We start from the raw sequence: 22,032 nt of genomic DNA, 5'->3' as shown, positions 1-22,032 counted from the left end.
TCTTGTTTTTTAAAGGGGATTTTTAAAAAAACAAACAAAAAACAAGTGCCCTTTGAAACTTTTGGCAAAGTGACTAAACTAAATACCTGCCTTTACTACGGGAGGATCTTTGTACCCTAGAAACAGAAAACTGTTGGAACACCACAAGTCAAGGAGGGGGTTTCACTCTTGGAACGAGCTGCATTTGCTTCCTCAGTCTGATACGGGGCACCTTGGGTTAAAATACGGTTCTGGCTAGTACTGTGTGCAGGCTGCTTTCAGGGAGAAGCATGTGGCTATAGGTCTAGTTTCTTCTCAGTGTTCAATTTTAAGCATGTGTTTAAAGACAACCATCATACCTTGTCTAAAAACCTCTTGAGAAGTCTTGATAGCTTCATGTGAATTGTTAAATCTTCAAGGAGAGCATATTTCTACAGAAAGACTGGAGATCTCAAGGTAGCGCTACGAGTCAGTGTGCCATTTCAAAATAAACGTATTTGGCTCTTAAAGTTATTTTAAAATTATTTCAACAGTGTAAATTATTTATAGTTCTGTTTCTCCTTAGTTACTGTTAATGGCAGGCTATGATATTTTTGCTAAGTGGTTGTTTTGAGCAAGCTATATTGATTTTTTTTTTTCTTTAAATGTACTTAATGTAACCTCTAATGTAAATTTGTTTCGTGTCTGTTTGACACACACCCCACCCCCACCCCCTGCCTTCCAATTCTAGATTGAAATAGAATAATTACTTCTTTTAGAAGCACAGTCTCTCCCTTCAGTGTCCACTTCTCCTTTAGGATTCATGTCTGCCAAGAAAAGTACATACTGTAAAGAAAGGAAACAGAGTACCTCTTCTCACTATATTTTTGAGACACCTTTCCTATTGCTTTTACTCTGTAGAGCTACTACTGCCTTTTCCCCCACCTCTGTAGAATATCGTATCACACAGACTGCCTGATAATGTATCTTTGGCCAGCTTCTGGGAGATAAATGGGAAAGAATCTTTTAAGTAGTGCTGCTGTTTTTCTTACCAAAAACGTTTATTCCTTATAACACTACATTTTTTGGAATGTGATGTGCTCTCCTTTTACTTGGCTGTCTCCAGCTGACTATAGGGACTTCAGAACTGCTGCGGTGCTGGCAGACACATCTGTAAATTCTTTTGTGGCCTGTTGGGTGCGTCTCAGACGGCTAATATCTACGACACAGAAAATAAAGGAAGAAGCACAGACTTTGTTTTGAGATTTGCCATTGGTTTAGAAACCTGCATTGAGCTTAATGATGATGAAGTATAGCAATTGGGGGAGGACTGGGATATTTGAGTGTCTTTCAAAATCCTCTTTTTAAGTGTTGTTGAATTACTGTTTGTGTCCAAACTGGATTCTCTTGATGAAACAAACCTTTGAAACATCTTTAGTTAGTTGTGCGCTTCAGGTTAATTTTCTCTTCTTATGTAGTAAGAATAATTCTTGTTTATCTGAAGAAAGCCACTTTTTCTTCTTGGCACTTGTAAAAGCTCTTGAAGCAATTGGAACACATTGATCAATTGTGGCTAATTACCCATTAGAGCTTTGAAGTTTTTATTTGCAGGGGTTACACTCATTACAAAGTAAGCCTTCTGAGCTTTATTTTTGATTCGTAAGTACAACAATGATGCTCAGTGCAGAAATTCCTTTGATTCTTCCTATAGTATATTCCGTTGTATCAGTACTCGGGCTTGTGCAGAATTTTGGAGACGTTTTCTTTCTTTAGGTGTATATACAGTGCAAGCATATGATTTAAATTTTTTTTCACTGGAAAAGGTTCACTTCTAGTTAATGTGTTAAAAGAGTTTGTTCTCTATTTGTCCAGGCGTTTGTAAAGAGTGTTTTCCCACGAAATTCTGTCTTTTGTATTTCAGTAATTATGCAGAAACATTTGTACATTTTTTTTAAGTGGTCTTGTTGCCTTGGAATACTTAAATTTGTCTTTGACCTCCGTGAAATGCTTGGAAGAGAATTCCAAATCTTATTACAAGTGGTAATAAAACACCTGGCTTCCCGTTAATGGGATTTGAAAAATTTTATTTCTAGCTTTGCACAATCTTTCATCCTGTAATAAAGGATGAAGCAAATTAGAATTATTGCTGGGCATTTGAGTATTTTTCTTTGAGTTAGTTTACTACTGAAGAGCAAGGCGCTCTAAATGCTTTATGAATCTGTTGCGGTAGGCTTTTGTTATAGCAGTGAGCTGAAAGAGGTAGGAAAGTGGAGGCTTTCAGCACAAGACGGGCTTCCTCTGAACGCTGCTAGCCAGATCATGATTTCGTTCTCAAAACTGAGTCTTCAAATGTTACTTTTTTTTAAGGCATTCTTGTTACTGACTTTAAAAGTGAGTGTTTTTAAATTAGTATTGTTGTCAAATTGCCCAATCTGCAGATTGGTTCAGGTGAGGAGCTCTCACCTCAGCTGAGATAATAGGATCGCCACCATTCTTGTACTGACACTGAATTCACTTTTTTTTTTTTTTTGGTAATGCCACTGGCTTTCTGCCATAAAATGATTAATCTTTTCCTTGCTTCTCCATCTGTCCCTTTGGCATTATACATACCAAGCACCATGGTGACTTTCTTTTGGAACACGTTACTATAGGATGAAATAGTAATTAGTAGAGACTTACTTTTTTTTTTGTCAGTAAACAGATACAAGATGATGCCAACATAGTAAAGAAAGTCTGTCTTTCCTACTTCACAAATGAACATAAATTCCTAATGGACCTATCTTTTACGCTTCTCTGAGAGCCTTAATCGGTTAGGTGGACCTTGCTTCATGTTAGAGATTTGCGTTTCATACCAGAGGGAGATAAGAGTCCAAAGTGCGAAGTCCTCGGCGTGTGGCTGGCTGGAAAGCTGCTCTTTTGTACTGAGCATGCAAGCAGAGCGGCTGAGCGGAGTGGTGGCAGCAGCACGCAGGGACTGAGGAGGGATTAACTCCAGGTGGCTGATGCCGGATCACAGTAGCTCTGGAACTCGTGTGTGTTAAACTCATCTGGGAACCGGTGGTGAAGCCCTGCAGATGGCAAAGCAGAGGTCTCTGTCTCTCATTGAGTTATCACGCTGGAAAGCAGAAATAAGCCTTTTGAAAGCAGTTCTGTCCTCTTTCGCTGTTGCTTACTAACAGTATGAAAAGCAGTCTGAGTATCTGATGTTCCTCCGTTACTTAGAGCAGATCTACTCTTGCATTTGCTGTACTTTGTATACTTTAACTGTTAACTTCCGAACATCTGAGACACCTGACTACTTGATTTCCTCGTCGTGAGAGAAAGAGAAGATCAAACGGAAGAAAGTTCAAATTGTTTAAGCCAACCAAGGTGTCACACTTGGTTGCAAAAACATTTCAGTCAATGAGAAGGGACACAAAACGCTGAGCTTTTTAACCAAGTTGTGTGTTGAAAGCCCAGATTTGAAGGAGGTGTAGTAATTTGACAGGGGATTTGAAGGCTTAGTCCGATAATGGAGTCTTAAGTGACTGGGTTTGGTGAGGCTCATAAAAGAGGAAATAAAGGGTGCATGGGATTGCATGACTTGGTGGCAGCATGGATAGGAGAAGTTGCGAGTCATCCTGTAGTGGCTTACGACAGCAAGAGCTCGGAGGCAGGAGCAGTATACCATTTCTGTATGCCCAATCGTTCTGTTCATGCCGAACCCAAAGGATGCTTCTTGGATCTGCGGGTTATAGTGGGAAGTGCGGAATTTCCGTTTCATGCCAGCTTGCTCTTTTTGGGCAGGGGGTGGGGGGAGAAGTGTCCCTAACACATTGGTGATGTAATAGGGTATTTTGGATGACGCCTGTGAGATACTGAGTACCAGTGGCTCTAGAAGGGTTTGATTATTTATGCACAGTTGCTCGGTCAACCTAAGGGTATTGATCGTGGTCTAATCCTGATGTTACAGCTCAGTCATTCAGAAAACTGAATGTATAGGTAGCTTTAGAGAGAGGGAACTAGTTATTGTCTCCTCAGTATTTAGCATTTTTTGAGTGGTCTTGTTGCCTTGGAATACTTAAATTTGTCTTTGACCTCCACGAAATGCTATTCACACTAGGTCGTTTCAACAGGAGGAAGTAGGGGGAATGTCCTGCCTTGCCAATACAAGGGATTTAGAAGAAAGCAGTAGTGAGTGACAAACATGTCATACTAGAGCGTTGTGTACTGTTGACCAGGCGAGCTCTCACATATGCAGCTCTTCAACACTGCTGTTAGTGCCTTTTATCAAAACAGATCATACGTAGGATGCCTCTGCTCTCTCTCTTCTGTCCTTAATTATGACATGCGTGTTCTGTTCTCTGAAATAATTTAAATTATTAATCTGCAGTTTACAGTTAAATTGATACTAGCTTTTGCACCATAGACTAAGTCCAGAATAATGCAAGGATAGTGGTGGCTCACTAGCATGCTGTCTTTGTGTCTTGCAACTATTTTGTCAGATTCAGGGGCATGGGAACAGTTTGGTGGGAGAAAGCGCTCTGACTTTCCTATTTTTCTATTGTCAAAACAGATCTGAGAGTGGCATAACCAGTAGATTGGCTGCATGTCCTCACACTGCCGCTATGGAGACTGTCATTCTTCACAGCACCCCACCCCAAAGGTCTTCTAAACCATTTCCCAGCCTGCTCTCAGCTCCCTCCCGTGTCCTCAGATAATCTTCTGAGGTGCTGACAGGACAAGGCTGGCAATAATGGTGGCAAGTTCAGAGCCCGATCCGCTGTCTGCTGCGAAACGCAGTGGGGAATGGCAGAGGTCTTTGTGCTTTTTCTTCGTGGAGATGTTAATCTGAGTGTCATAATCTACCCGTCTCTCTCTCTACTCAGCAATCTTAGGAACTTAATTATCTGTGAGAGCTTTAACAAAAGGGGTCAAATTGACCAGTGATTTCCAAACTGATTAGAGAAAAATTGATTTGAGGAAGGGGGAGGAGACGGGACGCTGATTGTCACAGCGCCGTTGCTTAAGCCCGGTTTCCTTAGGACACCTAGCTAACAACATAGCTGGTTTTGTGATCCTGCAATCAGTGTCAGTCTGAAGAGGCAACTTAATTGCTGCTGGATTGAGTGAATGAATGAAATTGTCTTGCAGCCCACCCTGTCTGCAATCTCGTGTCGTTAGAAGAGCAATCGTCTGAAGTTGCGTGTAGCCGTGCTCAGTCTAATATGGTTCTGTGGTGTAGAGGAGGATACAATGGTTTCATGCAGTTTTTGGCTTCTGTTCTGCACCTCTGCTTTCCTGGACTTTGGTACTAGTTTCTGGGTTTGGTTAGTGGACTTGGCAGTTTGGTCAAGGTCTTAGATCATTTGTGCTTCCTGAAGTAACTTTTTCTTCTCACCTCTCTGTGTTGTCTCTAGACAAGCAGAAGGGAAATTCTAATTCCCTTTCTATTACTAGGTTCCATTTTAGAAAGAGTTAAGCATATAAAAATGACAGTGATACAAAGTCAGACATGATACCTCTGATTATAGGTCCTCTGGCTTTTGTGAATTAATTCCTGTTGAAGAGTAGAAGCACGCACTATTTAGATAAAAGATGATATTAATCTTGAGAATTTCAGTGGTATTTGGTCACTTAATTTTTTTCTAGTTCTTGCTTTGAAGCTACAGAGCTTCAGCTCTTACCTGTTGATGAGTCTTTGCTAAATAGAAAATATTGGTGTTATCACCTTTCTATTCCCCAAATCAGTGCTTTAGGATCATTTCAGTCCTTACCTTAGTAAGATAAGCAAATGAATAAGTTTAAAGAGTAAGCTAAATAAATTAGGCTGTTAGATTGCAATTAGTGTCTGTTGTAGCCGTGCCTCCTAGGCCTTTCAGTAGTTCTTGAGGCTTCTCTGAATCCTGTCATTTTCACATATCATTCATGAAGAACTAATGCAGCATGATTGTCGTCATTACAATAGCATTCACATCCAGCCAAACGCATAAAGATGTCGCTTTACGCTTACCCAGTCTTCTTTTCATACCTCCTGTTGTCATATTGAGAGCTCAGATTTGTTGTTCAAGCACTTTGCAGATTCACAGCTTTCAGTGTCCAGCCAAGCTTGTCTCGCTTGCTTCCTTTCCTTCTAGGACTGTTTTCTAATTAAAACTCTAGTAGGTACCAAATTGAATATTAATGATAACTATTTTTAGTTTACAGGATTGGATCATAATCAGATTACTTCAGCCAGGCTTATTTTCCACTGAACCCATGCTGCTTTGAGCTCTTTTATTCTCATATCAACTATTCAGTATTTTTTCTGCTGTCAGGCTAGTCCAGGCCTGGTGGTATTCGTTTGGTTCGGTTTTAAATACCTGTCCAGAATAACCTTCTTCTGTTTTTGTACAAAAGAGTCAGTGCTTCAAAACTTAATGAAAATCAACATTTAACTTAGAAATAAGTGAGGTTTTTTTCTGGACTAATCTGTCTGGACCAACTAATTTAAAAAAAAATAAAAATTAAAATACGACATTAATTTTGTGTAGACAACGGTGGTGCAAGGTACAAACCCAGGAGTGTGGTCAGAGGTAGGTGCTGCTCCTTGGCATGTGCCTGCAAATGAGGTTACTTTCTCTCTTGCAGGAATACTGATAGTGAACTCAGTCTGTCCTGCCAGACCTTTTGTTACATTTGGAAACCCTGGAGTGAAAGACAGGTTGAGGCAACAGAGGAGAGCCGAGTTTCCCAAAGGAAAACGAGTAGCAAGGAGCCGAACTGTATACACTTCTCTGGTTTATGACAACATATTGGAGGGGAAGCTAAAAAAGGGATTGTGAATAGGAAATTACATGCCTGTAAGAGTGAATGGTTTTTGCAGCATGTTGTATTGGTTGCGTGTCCTGGGAGCCTCAGAGGAATACATGGTAATGAAGTAACTCTGATGCTTGAAGGAGGGAACCGGCTGTAGTGGCAGAGGTGAAGGGACAGTTAATAAAAACTTAGAGTTAGGAGGAAAGGACAGGATTTATTTATGACCTAGACGCTTCGTGTACAAAGAGGGAGTAGCTCCTTGATGCTGGGCTAGAGGAAGAAGTACTGTGGTATGTCAGCAGTGATAAAGAAGGGAGGAAAAGAGTAAGCTTTAAAGGTAGAAAAAAGGCATTGTATGAAGATCCAGTCAGGTGTCTTTTTAATTAGGTTAGTGGACTTCTCATTTCTGTCATATCAACTCTGAGTTGCACCATCCGATGAGGTCTATAGAATTGGTCACACACTTGATATATCATATCTATGAAATTCCAGGAACTAGAGGAAATTGAATTGCTGTTCTGCTCTGAAAATAACTAAAAAGCAAAACAAAGGAGTGTCTCCCACACTTGCTGCTCAAAACATTGCAGTTCAAGGTGTCTTGTGTAGTCCAAGTCAGATAAACAAAGGTTTTAAGTTTGTTTTTTTTCAGCTCAGAAGTTTGTACATTCTTCTGCTTGCGAGAGTAGTGAAATACCTTATTTCCTATCCACAGTCAGTAATAGATTCCAGTATCTTAGAGAGTTGCCATAGTGATAACAAAGGGAACAGAATCTGTTTGTCTTTTTGGGATAGCAGAATTATTGAATTAAATGCATCTTTTCCATTAAAGGAGAGTAGCATTATCATATTTCTGAGAAGTACTGTTTTAGAGTAGAAATAATGTGTTTAAGCCGGTGTCTTGCATTAATCACGTTGCTTCTTCAGGCACTTCTAGCCTTGACTTGCGGTTCTGTGCTGGGGCAGTTTATATACATATATATATATATATATTTTATATATATATATATATATTTTTTATATATATATATATATAGCCTCGCATTTCCCCCGTTGCAATTGGTGGAACAATATTCTGCATAGAAAACACCTTGCTTATGCAAAAGTCTGCTTTACTCCATCAAAAGTCACTGCAGTTGTGACCACAAAGAACCAGGCAAGAAGCAAGAGTTACACAAGATTGTAACGCAGAAAAACGAGTATAAAAGATGAGTTGCCAGAGGATGCGGTGGGATGCAGGGAGCCAGGGGACGTGGCCTGCAGAAAACTGTGCTTGTGTCAGGTAAAGAAAGGAGATGAACTGACTGTTGAATGAGCTGATAGAGAGGAAGAGGAGACAACAGGGGAGGGGAAACGTCCTTAAGCTCAGAACGAAATGGGAGTGAACTGCAACATAACCCAGGTTTTCAGAGAGCTTTCTGCTTCTGTTAATGAAAATGCACCGGCCACCACGGTATGTTGAAGCTTGAGTAGCTCTGTGATAGATGTCTGTGCCCATTCATTGCAAGTGGAAAAAGAAACTCCTTGCGCTGGAATGCTTTTTGCTTTCATTCCTTTCAGGAAAGTAAGTTTAACAAACTTTAAGCAAAATACAAGCCTTCTGTGATGGCTCAGAGTCCCGCATGAAAATGACTGTTCCTACCGGGTTACTAACTCCCATGTTCTTGCTGGTTTATCTTCTTTGATGACTTGTAATTACCTAGTAATCTTCCCCTGAACTACCTAATTTGGGATCAGAGTTCTGTTTCAGAAATATAAAAACAAAGGTCTTCTGAGTATCTGCCTTCCCCCACCTGCCCCCTCATTTCACATAGGAAAAAACCCGGGGGCAGAGGCAGGAGCCGCAGCGTTTGAGCCTTCTGACTCGTTTGCTTCAGAGCTGCTGGTTTCAGTTTGCAGAATGAATAAGCAGTGTAAAATCTTCACTGTGTACATGCTCAGTCATCTGCCAGTAGTTTTTTGAGATTTCAATGAGCAGTGGTATAGATAAAGTTTTACGGAAGGTCACCTGATCTCAATGTTCAGATAATTAACCAGGAAATGCCAGTTAATGCCTTGTGCACTCGCACGTCTTTCAGCGTTCGATACGCAGGGGATCTGCCTGGTTCTTCCTTTCCTTCCACCTCCTATTTGTTGCCTTCCCGCCAGTGAGGAGCTGACGGTGGTTCGCTTTGCCGGAGTCCCTCCCTGACTGCCTCGGCTGGAGGCGGATGCTGCTGGAATAAATGCCGAGCTGGTCCTCGGGATCCCAGGAACAGCTCTGAAACGCTCTTGGTCTTAGTGCTGTTTGGCCGCAGGTTGTTCTGCCGCTAAAACTCCTCGTCGATCCCAGCCTTGCTTGAAAACTGTTATAAATAGATAAGAGTTCATTAGAGCAGTTCTTGCATTGTGTTGTGCGCTTCTCCAACTCTCTGGAAATCCCAGTCCCGTTAATAAGCTTAACTCCTCAGAGGCAAAACTGAGTTTCAAAAAAATGCTGAAGCTACAAACATCTGTGAGCTTTAATAAACTCATCTTGTGTATGGTCCCTCCTGATTTTTGTCTCCATTTTTACTTCAGGGGTTGCCTGAAGAGAAGTCTTTCCACCTTTTCAGATTTTTAAATTTATTTTTTTTTTCCTAAAGATGGACTTCAAACAAAAAAAAAGTCTTTGGCAGTTTGTTTCAGTGGCAGTAATGTACAAAAATGAAGTGTAGGTTAAAGGGCATGTCTAATGTTTTACAATGTTATCAAGCTATCTGCTTTTTTTTTTGTCTTTTTAGTAGTAGTAGACTGGTGTAACTCTTTATCCTTAGGTTCCTTTGACTTACTGAAGCGCAGCTGTAGACGTTGAAATACCATGTGGCAGAGAGCAGGTTTTAAAAAAAAATACAAGGTTTCAAATAGAAGCTACTCCGCTTCCAGCTTGATTTCAAAGACCAGCCAGGCATTTTTTAAAATGTCAATCAAATATATTACTTAATGACCACCTAGAAAAGGAAAAATTATCCTCATCCTATTAATCGCTCAGTTTGGAAGACTTGAAAGGTTGCTTTGTTGTTGTACTGAGTTGCGATATGTTTAATAACAAGATCTATTGAAAAGGAAATGTTAAAATATGATAAACCAACTGTGTGGTACCTGGTAGAACTGCAGTTCCTTGGTGCATTTGGGATGTTCCAGTGCTTTAGAGTTTTAACAAACTTAAAATTAAATTTTGTTCTTTGTCTTTTGAGACCGAAATAGTTGGGATATTTTTCCTAAAAATCTATTTTTAAACATTTGTCCTTTAATAAAAAAAAAGTTAATCTTTCCTGATAGTGAAATGAGATGAAGAACACCTCTCTGTTTCTTTTGGAGCAAAAACTTTAAATCTGATGTAAAATTTGCTTAGCGTTCTCACGGCCTAAAGGAAGTCTTTTGTCTGCTTTTTGAAAATTCAGCTGTGTTTTTTTAAGATTCTGCCAGAGGCTTATAACATTATGCTGCGCAAGCTCAGCACATGGTGTTAGGCAACTTCGTTGTCTGCATTGAGTCTTTTCCATCTCCTCCCCGGTGGCTGAATACGCTCCATCCCTAAGCTGCAAGGTCTAAGAAGGACTTTGCTCGCGCTGTCTCCTCTGGGCTCGTGTGGCCCGAGCAGGGCCGTGGAAATAAGTTCATGTGTATGCACCATTTCTCCCGCCCAATTTGGGCTCACAGCTGTGCTTTCCCAGTGGTGGTGGTGGCTGTAGGACTCATAGGAGGTTCTAGCATAGCGCTGGTTGCCAGAATAGTCAATATATTATTCATTCAATTTAACAAAACTCCATCAAACCTGCATGCAAGTTCAAAGAAGACTCGAAGGGCCAAGTCCTTCTGCAGACAAATGAAGTTTGTAGTTGGGGATTTAGACACCAGGGGAAACTGAATAACAGCCAAACAGCTAATGTTCTATTTCTGGCCTCTGAAAGGTTTAAATAGTCAGTCATAAGCTACTTTCTCAGAATCTCACTTTTAGATGCAGAGATTTTCTTCGCTGTTAATCTGATAGACCATCATGGTATTAATGAGTAGCTGTAGATATCTCACGATCCTTTCTCATGCCCTGTCTGAAGCAGTGGGTTTAAGATGAGTGTGCAAGTTTATTAAATGCTTTCCTATTAATTCTTCAGAGAAAAGCTGCCAAAATCCGTGCTGTAATAAATAATAATTAAAAAAACGAATTTCCTTGAACATACAGTCCTACAAAACAAACACAGAAATACAGAAAATAAAATGCATGGTATTTGTGCAATGTAATAATAGCCAACGCCATTTTTCTTTAAAAGCAGTCTTTATTACTAAGTTTTGATGCTGTTAAGCAATTGGGGTTTTTTTGTCTTTTATGCTATTTGAATTATTCAGCTTTACTCTGGAACACAACACATACATGATAACCTCTTATGTTGCCAAGTAACAGCTTGTCTCTTTTTTTTAATGTGTATATACTGGGACAGATTCTTCTGTAAAGATATAAAATGTTGTACAGTGGAAAAAGGCCTGAGTCTGGCAACAGTCACTCCGCGGGATGCAGGTTAAGGGAGTATTCCCCAACGTAAAGCTGCTTCGAGGGCGGCTGGGCCAGCTCTCTGAAACCCAAGTGTACAAAGTACACTGACAAAGAGGACGAGGCACAGTCAGATTGTGTTTATTGGACTCTGCCCCAATATAATTTACTGCTCTTAACCAGTGCTTCGTCAACTGGTCGTTCAGTCTGATTCCTGTAAGCATGAAAAAGCAACCACTGAGCAATTCCTTATTTATGAGGCTGTTACACTGATAAGCCTCTTCCAGCCGCGAGAATAGTCCTCCTGAATCCCTGCTGGTAAGGGAAGTAAAAAGACCGGGACCGTGGAAAACCAGTGTGTTGTGTAAGGAAGGGCTGGAGAGGTCAAAGAAAGGGGAAAACAGGATTTAATATTTCAGATAAAGACTCACTGAGTGGTTCAGTTTATATTTAAGACATTCTGACAGGTGATAAAGTCATCTAGAAATCCTCCCAGTGCGGGGCAGGGGGGAGCACCATCGACTTTTGTTTCCTGTTTATTTGGAGGGGGGAAGGAGGGTCCTATTCTTAGGCATTCTCTTCGAAAGAAGTAAATGCCTGCTAAAATGTCTTCTCGGGGGCTTTTGGCTCAAGTAATAGAGATTTCACCGCTTCTCTTGCGAGACTGTTCTTCAGGAGAGATGGCTCTTTGGATGGACAGTGTTCTCTCTACACATTTGGGGGGAGTCATATTTCTGCTTGCTATTCGTAAGGAATTTTGGGGGTGTAATTTGTCGAAGTTGTCAGCCTTAGATAGATGTCCTTTTGTTCTGACATTTTTCCTCAAGTACCAAAACATAAGTAGATAAGCATTTGCTAGGTGCCTCTATATCTTCCCCTCCCTTCCCATCTAGTCTGTGTACAATGTCATGCTTCGTGCACAGAATATGAAAGTATTACAGGATTTGAGGTTGGTTTGGTTTTCAGAAGTTTGTGCAGTGTTGGAAAAAGTAGTTTCTGTCAATGCAGATTGGGAAGGTTAATCTTGTTTTCTCCTTTGCATTTGCACGATGTTTTGTCAGTTGAATTGCAAGGCTTCAAACACACACAGCTGTGTAAATTTGTAAAATATTTTTTTAAAAAGTAATATGAATTTGATTGAAGTAGTGAAATTGAGAATTCAATATTGAGCAATTTAAACCGGAATTTGGTCTCTCTGAATGCAAAGATGGATATTTGACATATGTTTTCTTTTTTTTTTTTTTTTTTTTTTTTATGTCCCTTTGGAATCAAGGAAATCATAATAATTTCATTCATTCTTTTCCAGATGGGAATGGCAGGTAACACTAGTCCCTTTGGGCAGCCTTTCAGTCAAACTGGAGGGCAGCAGATGGGAGCGACAGGAGTGAATCCTCAGTTACCAAACAAGCCAGGCATGGCGAATAGTTTGTCTCCCTTCCCTGCCGACATCAAGAGTACTCCCGTCACCAGTGTGCCAAATATGGTGAGTTGTACCTGCCTGTTTCCCTTATTTGTTATGTCTGGACAGTGCATTCTCAATTCTTGGGTGATAGGGCATTACTGGACGATTACTCCATCGTCATTTAAACATCGGAGTTGCTCCATGGTTCCTCACTACCACTATGCAGAGCGCGTAGAAAGTTTGTGTGCATTTTTATGCACTAATTTTAACTTTCTAAGCAATCACAGTGTTTTGTTATAAAGATTGCATTACATCCTTTCATTTTTGTCTGGTACGTTTCATTCCAAAGCAGATTAAAATGTCTTACCTGTAAGTACTGTCTGTAAGTTTAAATTCCTAGATCAATTAGAGTGTATCAGATAAGTCATCAGATTCCTGAAACGAAATAGTACCTTTCATATCCTTTGAATCTAGTATGGCAAACACACCGCATGCTTCTCAGTTTGTATTGTGTGTGACTTGCCGCTCACAAGCTTATGAGAATAGTTCTCATTAGGATACTTTGCCCAAGTTTGTAGTATTCTGTTTACTAGACTTTTCTTTATAAAGTGAAATTAAATATTCCCATTTGTCTCAGTATGTCTGCGTATTAATCAAACCGCTTGTGTCGTTTCTATGGAAACTCCAGCTTGTTGCATTTTATATTCTTATATATGACAGCAGTTACTATAGAAACTTGTAAAACCTTCCATAAGATGCAAATTGCTTATTTTTTAATTTAACTAGAAAACCAGCTATTTTTTGGCAGAAGCAATGCTTGTCCTCCCATCAGTGAGTTTGCTACCTGCCTATCACTAACAAGGCTATGTGTGAGAGGGAACGGAACATAATAAACTTCCTCTTTTCTCCTCCCTTTAGAGGGAGGGAAGCTAATTTTCCTTCAGTTACACTGTGAAATCTTTGTTTAATATCATCTTTCATTTACCGCTTACGATTATGGAAAGGAGCTGGAGACCAGGATTCAGACCATGTTTGGAATACCACTTGCATTCATGCAGGATATTTGTGAAAGACAATTTGCTGCATGACTATTCTAATTTTGTTTTTAAAATACTTCAAGTTTGGATCAGGTGTAAAGCAAACGAGTTATTGCCCTGAATCTGCAGAGAACCTGCAAATCTGATCAAAGCGCTGTATTTGTCTCAGGGACTGGATGGTTCTAAAGACTAATTTTGTGCTCATTTAAATGTCAGGTTTTGGGAAGTCGAAATCTTAATGTACTCGTTTACTAGTATAGGATGTAATGGCAGATATTCACATGGAATAAAAAAGGCATTTGCCGTCAAGGCTTCTCTAGTGGTGGGGAAGAAGGTAAAAGAATAAACTTTGTTTTCTTTCTCGGATCCTGTCCAAGAGACAGGAAAGTAAGGGAAACTTACTTTCCCAGTCCTATCGATTGCAGTTTCTTTACAATTTCAAAAATATGAGTTGTCTTCTGAGAGAACAATCAAAACCATCTTTCTTTGTTTCTTATGTGTCAAAAGCTTCGTATGCCCAATGTACCCTTTTTGCCTCGAGCCATTATGGAGAGTCACGGCCATTTCAGGCAACAGACACCTGTACTGTCGAGCCAAAAGGTCTCAACCCTGCGTGTGGATCATGTGGTGGTTAGAGTTTGATTGTGGTCCTGATGGTGGGAGGAACTTTCATCTTTAATATATGAAGTTTCCATCTAAACATTTTTATTGCAAAGCCAAGAATTTAAAAGGAAATGTCAGACTTGTTAAATTTTAACCTTTACTTGGCAACAGTGGGTAAGGCAGTGTAATTATTTGGTAATAGTACATACACAGCCATACGCTATTCCTTCCACAGGGACTTCGCTTTATTCGGCATACAATGTGAACAATGCCCTCTGAAAGAGCATATAGTCAACATTTTGTTCTGGTTTTGCTGCTCAATGTGTAGCTGTGGGCCCTCTTGACTGTGTGCAGCAATGTATTTCACTCAGTCTTTTCCAAACGGTCTTCTTTGTGGCAGTCATCGCTGGAGTGGGCATATACTTTGGATTAGTTAATTTTCACGGTGCCTCTCTGAGATAAAGATGCGTCGCCCCAGTTTTAAACGTTGAGACTGAGAGGCACAAAGAAAGGAAGACTGAAAGAAGCCACTGACTCTGAACTTGAGGTGTGTAGGCTCGGGCTTGCTAAAGCCTTCCTCATTTCATGTGTTAAGACATTATCTAAGGGTAACATGACATTCGCATCGGTTAGATCTGTGCTCCCACAACTCATGGAAGTGATGTCTCTTTCTTATATTGGGCAACTAAAATAAGACCTGAATGACACTTGTGAAAAGTTGCTTGTGACAGAGGCAGTTCCCCAGAGCAGAGTTGCAGTGTTTGAACGATTACGCCATGCCTTCTTGCTGCAATCCCTTCGCCATTTGCTACGGCCCGTGATGCTTTAGGACTCTGGAGATGGCGGTTTGATTTGAGGTATATGGCCTTGTGCACGGTCTGTCCTATTTCGTGAAGGAGGCAGGAGTGGAGTGGAAAAGCGTATAGCGTTGTGTTACCATCTGCCAAAAATGAACCTGTGGAGGATCAGTTCAGACTTCTTCTACTACAGCAAGTGAAAGACCAACTACATCTTTTTAAAAAGACCTCCAGTTTTTTTGTGAGATCATTGGAACCACATATCTTGCTAAACGAGCCCTCTGTACTACCCTTACCTTAAAAGGCCCCAAAAGTACTATTCCATGTGAGAGACCAACCCATATGAATGAATACATTGGTTATATGTGGCGTGTCTGAGGCAGGAAACCAGATTCCAGCATGATGTTAAACACCTTGGCTACCACTAAGAATACCTAAGTAAGAGAAGAGGCAATAAAGGTGTAGCCGTTGTCTTCAGACCCCTTGGTCCTGAAAAGCAAGATATGTTTTAAATACTCCTTTCAGTCTTTTGCCTTTCTTTGTAACCTTACATGTACACTGCAAAAGTAAAGCGGATGCATATATTTCTTAACCCACTTATTCCAAGCATCATTATATGTGGCACCCCTGTCCCAAACGCTAACCAGGGGGTTTCCCGCTGCCAGGCACAACCCTCACACTGGCATTTTTGATAAACCTCTGCTGCAGCAGCACCTTTTTTTTTTATTTTTTTTTTTCTTTTTTTAATCCAAATTTATGCTACCACTCTCTTAAGAACAGCACACTCTCTCTTTCCCCCGCCGCCCAAATGAAGTGGTTCTCAGAAGCATTAGTGCATTGCATCTTCCAGCCCTTGTCCCAAGCATGACCTTACACCAGACCCTGAGAAAGCACATTTGGTTTAATCTCTTTAATTAGGAAAGAAGTAACGAACCTTATGGTATTAATATGATTAAAAGGTCAGCATTAAGGTATTAATTTTCAGTGCCAGCCAAATGGATTGATTTTTTTTGTTTGTTTTGTTTTCCCAACTATGGATCCAAACAACATATTAGCTTTTGCTTTGTGTGACTGTTACAGAATACGATCGGTTTTCCTTACAGAGTGGGCAGCTTGAAATCTTGTGTGAATGACTTATTCCCAAAAGAAAGATGTTGCTTCTGACGTTGTTGGAAGTTTTGGTGACACATTATTGAGATTCGGTGTCACTTAAATTGTTCGATGCAGGATTGGCGGTACTCTGCTGCGGTGAGATCATGCAAAATCTCTGGACTGTGGAAGTGAGCCATGCTCTGCACTTTGGCACTCAGCGCAGTGTGCAGCCTGTACGGGAGCCAGGAGCCTCTTGTTTTCAAAGTACCCAGACTTTGGGATGTGCTGTCAATGGGGGGAACCCTGTAAGATTTTTTCCATCAAACTTGCTGAAGCTTTGCCATGTCTGCCATGCTACGTATTCCAAGGGTGGTGATGGGTGGTTTCTTTGTGGACATACCAGTAAATCTAGTATTTCTACATGGGTTAGGAATATAATGTGTGAAGTTTGGCTTCCAGACACCAGCTTGGTTTCACAGTTATCCTTATGACCAGCAGATGGAGTTGAGAGAATATTGCTTTTTGGAAGTGAAGGAAATTGTTTCTCCTCAGTTCTCTTGACTTAGAATTGGAGCAGCACGTCTTCTCTTGCATTTTTTAATCCTGATCTTTTGTTAAACTATATCTCAAGTTTTCTGTTGCGTTCTTCCTTGTTTCTCTGTTTCTTTTTATGTCCTTTGGCTTCCTTTATTAACAGATTTTGATCAGAAGAGAGGAAAAGAATGACTGGGGGATGAGAATGTCTTAGGTATGCCTTCTGCAGACCTCCTAGAGAGAGGAAGAAAAGCTTTTAAACTGAGAGGCCAGGTTTAATTAGAAGAAGTAGAACTGTGGCTACTTAAAATAGACAACTCGTATTTTATTCTAGAGACCAGAAATAAAAGGCTTTATGAAAAATCTCTATTGGGTCCTTGCAGTAAGGAAGGCTTGCTTTCTTAACCTTTCAGTGATATTTTTTCCTCTCTTGCAGCAAACTTGGTCTTGTCTTTCACTGCGGGAAAGGTCTGTGACTGTCGCCCCAGAGGCATGCTGTGTGTCTGCTTGCTGCTCTCATCGGCAGTCTCCCAGTCTCTGGTGGGCTTGCTCTTTGCTGTGCTCGCCTTCCCTGTGCCTGCCCTGACCTGCGCTCTCAAAGCTTTTCTTCCCCAGGCATGCTCACTCCTCTTCCTCAAGAAAATCCCACGTGATTCAAAGTGGAGCAGTAACCTAGCAAACAGCTGGCAAAAAGGTCTTGGCCATGTAGCTTAACCACGGTCGTCTAAGGAAAATATTTTAATAACCTGGAAACAAATTTAACAGATAATCTTATTATGTTGGGAGTAAAGTAGGCATCCCTATTCTGTCTTGGTGCAGTTCATCCTGGGAACGTGTATTGCTTTGGATGGTGGAACATTTTAATTTTCGCACCATCCATAAATGATGGTGCCAGGCTGGCAAAAGCAAGCTGAAAAAGAGGATCTGCTCACTCCCTCACGCTCTGGCTCGTGTTCCACTCTCCCACCTTACGAATATGAATATATGTGGTGGCGAATATCCATTGCCATTTCTTACTCTCTTCCAGCAGTTGAGATGAAGTACTCCATAGCTAGCACTCCAACGGCATGGCTTTCCTTCACTTAAAACTTCTCATCTGTCTCTTATCCACAGGTTGGGATTTTTAATGTTGATCATTCCTCAGTCTGTCTTATCACTCAGTAAATTCTATATAAAGCTCTCTTAAAATTTTGTTCACTTGATTTCCTGTGTGTGAGAACTGGACCCTGCAGATTCCTACGTCAAGCTTTGTTCCTTTTTGTTGCTTTGAAATACTACTTCGTTATGTGTATCTTGTCATTTGGTGGTCCTTCACATCAGAAAGCTCACGAAGACAAGGAGATGAAATTCCAAAAGTGTATCCTTAAGAAAGATGCTGATCCAGCCTTGATTCCCAGCAGTCAACTGCATAATATTGAGGCATTTGCTGGGTTTGGAAGCAAACTTTTTTGGCAATTAAAAGCCAAGTGCATTGAGGGCATTCTCTAGGATCACCTATTCAAGTTCCTTCTGTAGAATGACCATAGGAGCCTTCTTGCCTTTTGTGGTGGCCGTGGGCTTGTAAGGCTCACTCCCCAGTACTGGCTTCAGAGGGCGAAGTTATACTCCATAGTGGTAAGTGGAAGATGAAAATATTCCTCTTCACTCTTGACATGAAAACTCTGCCTGTAGCCGTGTCAATACCAAAGCTTTGAAATAAGTCTTGGGCTCTGAACATATTCTTCGTGTTAAGACCGTGCATTGTGTTGGCTTTGTATGTGGGACTGGAGAGTATTGCCTTCCCTTTCTTCTCATTTGTAGCTGCATTACAAGCTCTCAGATTGGTGCTACTAACAGGCTAACATAATTTCTTGCCACTCGAGTCGATCTCTGCCCAGAGAGCACGACCATCTTCTGAGGCTGTGTCCAGCTCAGGAAGCCTTTTTTCGTCTCTCAAGTCTTCTGCCGGCCATACAGATTCTGATTCTGATTCCTTCTGCTACTTGGATGAGAAAATGCAGCACTGTAGGGTTATTGGGCACAAATGCAAGCGCTTGTGCTTGTAGTACTTCTACTCATGTCGGCCTGTTGTGTGTGTTTCTGAAGACTAAGCAGACCTTCAGATGCCTGGTGGCAGAAGGATCCTTCCTGTACGGACAGGACCAGGCTCTTCAGACCATACCTGTTCACAGTAGCTGATGGAATCGGAGAAACCACCATCCACGTGGAGAATATCAGAGTGAATTGCAAGAAGTATAATGTGGTTCTGTGTCGCTGTCACAGTGAAGATCTGGTAGCCACTGGAGAAAGCCTGGGTTCATGAAGTGTTGGCACTGAGAAACGCCTCCTTCCTCCATGCCACCAGATAGCTGCTGCTGGAGCTCTCCTTGCAGTTTTGTGGCAGAACGGTGCTTCCTGGGCTGGTCAGAGCTGGTTCAACGCTTATTAGAGCATTTCTGCAATTCCTATTTGCAGGAAGGACTTCTTTCAATCTTAATGTAAATGTGCAGGGTACGTCATTGGAGTTGATCACACTGTGAATACTTAATTCAGGTAGAACTGTTGTTAATTAGAAGTGTTCTGTGAGATTTACAGTTCACGCGTGTATCCACTTAAGCCCACTATCCCTTCTCTGAAAGGGACCCCCAAGATCACACCTTAAGCCTGTGACTGAAGGGGAACTGAGGAGGTTTGGGTGTGTTTCACCTTACGTACTCGTGCATGAGCAAAGGTGGGATGCAACCCTGCTCTCTGCAGATGCTGCAAGGGTTGTTTCGTTAAAGTCTTAATTGATAGACTGGGTGTGCCCACAATGTAAATGCATGTGGGGATGACATGTTAAAAAAAAAAAAAAAAACCACTATGAAGTGCTACCTACTTTCTTGTTAGGGTGAGGGAAGGCCTATAAACCAAACAGCTGTATCAAAATAGTAATCCTTTGTGGCAGTGGATTCTTAATTATCTCACTAAGATCCACTGTTGATTACAACCCCGTCTTAAAGAACTAAAAGGTATTTTTTAAATGCAGGATTTTTCCTAATACAGCGATTCCAGAAGGTGGTATTTTGTTATCAGGGAGAAGGAAAGAACAAGAAATTAAAAAGAAGAAATGTATTTTAAAACCTTAAAGCTATATGGAAGCTAGTCTGTGTGCCTGTTGAAAGATGACCAGTGCTACTGAAATTGCTGCCTGCTTTTGTAAGAAAAGGTACATAGTGTTTGGTCTTGACAGACAATGTTGGGTGGTTTTGAATATAAAACCATCAAAACATAGAGGATTACTGGTCATCTCAGTAAAGTAAAACCGCCAGGGAACTTTGTGTCCATCCAAGTCCATGAAGATGAGATACTTGTGCATCTGTGCTGCCCAGAAGTTTTTGCCCTTCCAAACAGGGACAGGGCAGAACTATCTTTCACTATGAATATATAATTTCCATAATTTTAAATTGTATTAATGGCTGCTTTACAGTATAGAAGTGTTGTATTACTGTCTTTCTAGAAAACTGGTTAATGAAGCTACCGTCTCTGTCAGAGGTTTTAGCAAACCTTCAACCCCTGATCTGTTTGTTCTTTTTATGGTGGAGCTCATCAAGGTAACAAGAGAAGCAAAAGTATCTTTTTTTTTTTTTTTTTTTTTTTACCTCGTGTATCTGACCTTTGAAGCATTTATTTTAATTGTGGGAGCAGAAGTGTCTGAATTTCCTGCTTCATCAAGAAAACTGTTCGTCGTTGTGGTGAAGGAACGTGAAGCCTCCTGCTCGTTCTGGAGAGGAATGGTTTCTGTGGTTGATGGAGCATTTATGCACCTTTGGCGTGACTGCAGTGCACGAGCGTGTCTCTGGTTTTGGTTTTGGTCCTGCAGACCATTGTTCTTAAAAGAAAAGCTAACAGGGAAGAGATCAACTTCCTCAAACAGTCAACAGTCCTGAACGTAAGATAGATGGTGGAAAGATCATTCATTTTATTTCCAGGTTTAGGACTTTACAAGGCTGAGATAGTGACCAACATAACTCTATAGAGCTTAGGCAATATTCTGAGGGGTTTTTGTGCCCAGCTGTAGACACTCTCATCCAGACTGAGACTGCTTGTTCTTGTAACTACTGCTATTCCGTGATTCTGCTTTTTTGTTACTCCATCTTCAAGAAATCCTTTTGGGTCAGGGCATCTGTGCTGATACAGCTGTGGTCATGTCTGTTAACTGGTAGGGTAGTAACAAAAGGAAAACTTTGACTTGGGAAACAATTCTTTGACTGGGATGAAAGCATCGTTTCCAACAAGATTTTCTTTGGCATCGTCTCTGTATTTTTCTGCAGATTGGCTGAACTAATTGTTTCCTATTTGTGACCCAAGAATTGTTTCAGCAAAACCTGTCTGCTCTTGAGGATTTGTTCACAGAAGAAATGGAAGACTTAATTTCAGCTGCCTGCACTGGGAGCATAAGTGGATGGCTTTCCTTCACCCTCTTTCCTTTTGTTGCTCTCTTTCTTGAGCGCTCCAGACAAACAGATGCAGCAATTCCTCGTTGTTTAAGATTTACTGTAATCATTATCAGTGACAGAGTTCCCACCTCCTCCATCAAATGCCAGTCATTCTGCTTTCTGCTTGATCTTGTGGGCTCTGTTCCCCAGAAGAAAAGCTAGCTCTTTGCCACCTGCACATCAGGTTTTAAAGTCTGGGGACGAGGCTTGCTGCTGGAGTAGTGAGAACTTGTGCCAGGGAACCTTTTGTTTACCTAAGAAAACAAGGGGATTTACTGCTATGTGCTCCGTTTGGAGGTTGTGGAATTTTCTGGGGAGTCCTTCTCGAAGGTCAAAAGCAGAGCAGGCTACAAGTGAGGTATTTTGTCACTGAAGTGTGATTTTCCTTAAATGTAGTAAGCAAGCTTTGGTCAGTAGTTTTGAAGACAGCACTGAACTATTTCCTCGGTGAAGTCCCCAGTATAATCCTGTTCTTCCTATATTCTATTTGTAAGTGTTTTTAATGGCTGATTTTCCTGAGGTAGCTTGGAAGTTGGTGAGCTTTTCTATGGTAACCTGTATTTACAGTGCATAATCAAAGTGATTCTTGGTACGGTTTCATGTTTGTCCATGAGATTAATTCAGGCTGCAAATCACAGGGATTTAAGCATTTTTGCAGTCCCAGATCTGCTCCTGCGCTTGGACTTGTTGCAGGCTGTGGATCGTTTAATTTTGAAAATCAAGTTTCTCTATTTGTTGTCCTTCAAAGGTCCAAGAAGGCGGTTAGAAAAGCTAAATGTGTGCTGAAGAAATGGCATGTTAAGGAAGCTGTTTCTCTTCTGCGCTGTTATGAGCTGAGTCTTAGACTGAAGATCTCTGTGGTTATGCAGGC

General features: G+C 41.0%; 1 protein-coding gene across 1 annotated transcript in view; it reads left to right on the top strand.

Annotated features, from left to right (window-relative positions):
* The window catches only part of CREBBP (CREB binding protein), an 82,831-nt gene that overhangs the window by 9,290 nt on the left and 51,509 nt on the right, over nt 1–22,032 (top strand). Inside the window, 1 exon segment of the mRNA XM_009881942.1 lies at nt 12,546–12,722. Within this exon segment, the coding sequence (XP_009880244.1) occupies nt 12,546–12,722 (177 nt within the window).

This window comes from Charadrius vociferus, unplaced genomic scaffold, assembly GCF_000708025.1.
Source record: "Charadrius vociferus isolate BGI_N301 unplaced genomic scaffold, ASM70802v2 scaffold593, whole genome shotgun sequence".
In the NCBI taxonomy this organism is placed as follows: domain Eukaryota; kingdom Metazoa; phylum Chordata; class Aves; order Charadriiformes; family Charadriidae; genus Charadrius; species Charadrius vociferus.
This window is presented reverse-complemented; position numbering and strand designations above follow the sequence as displayed.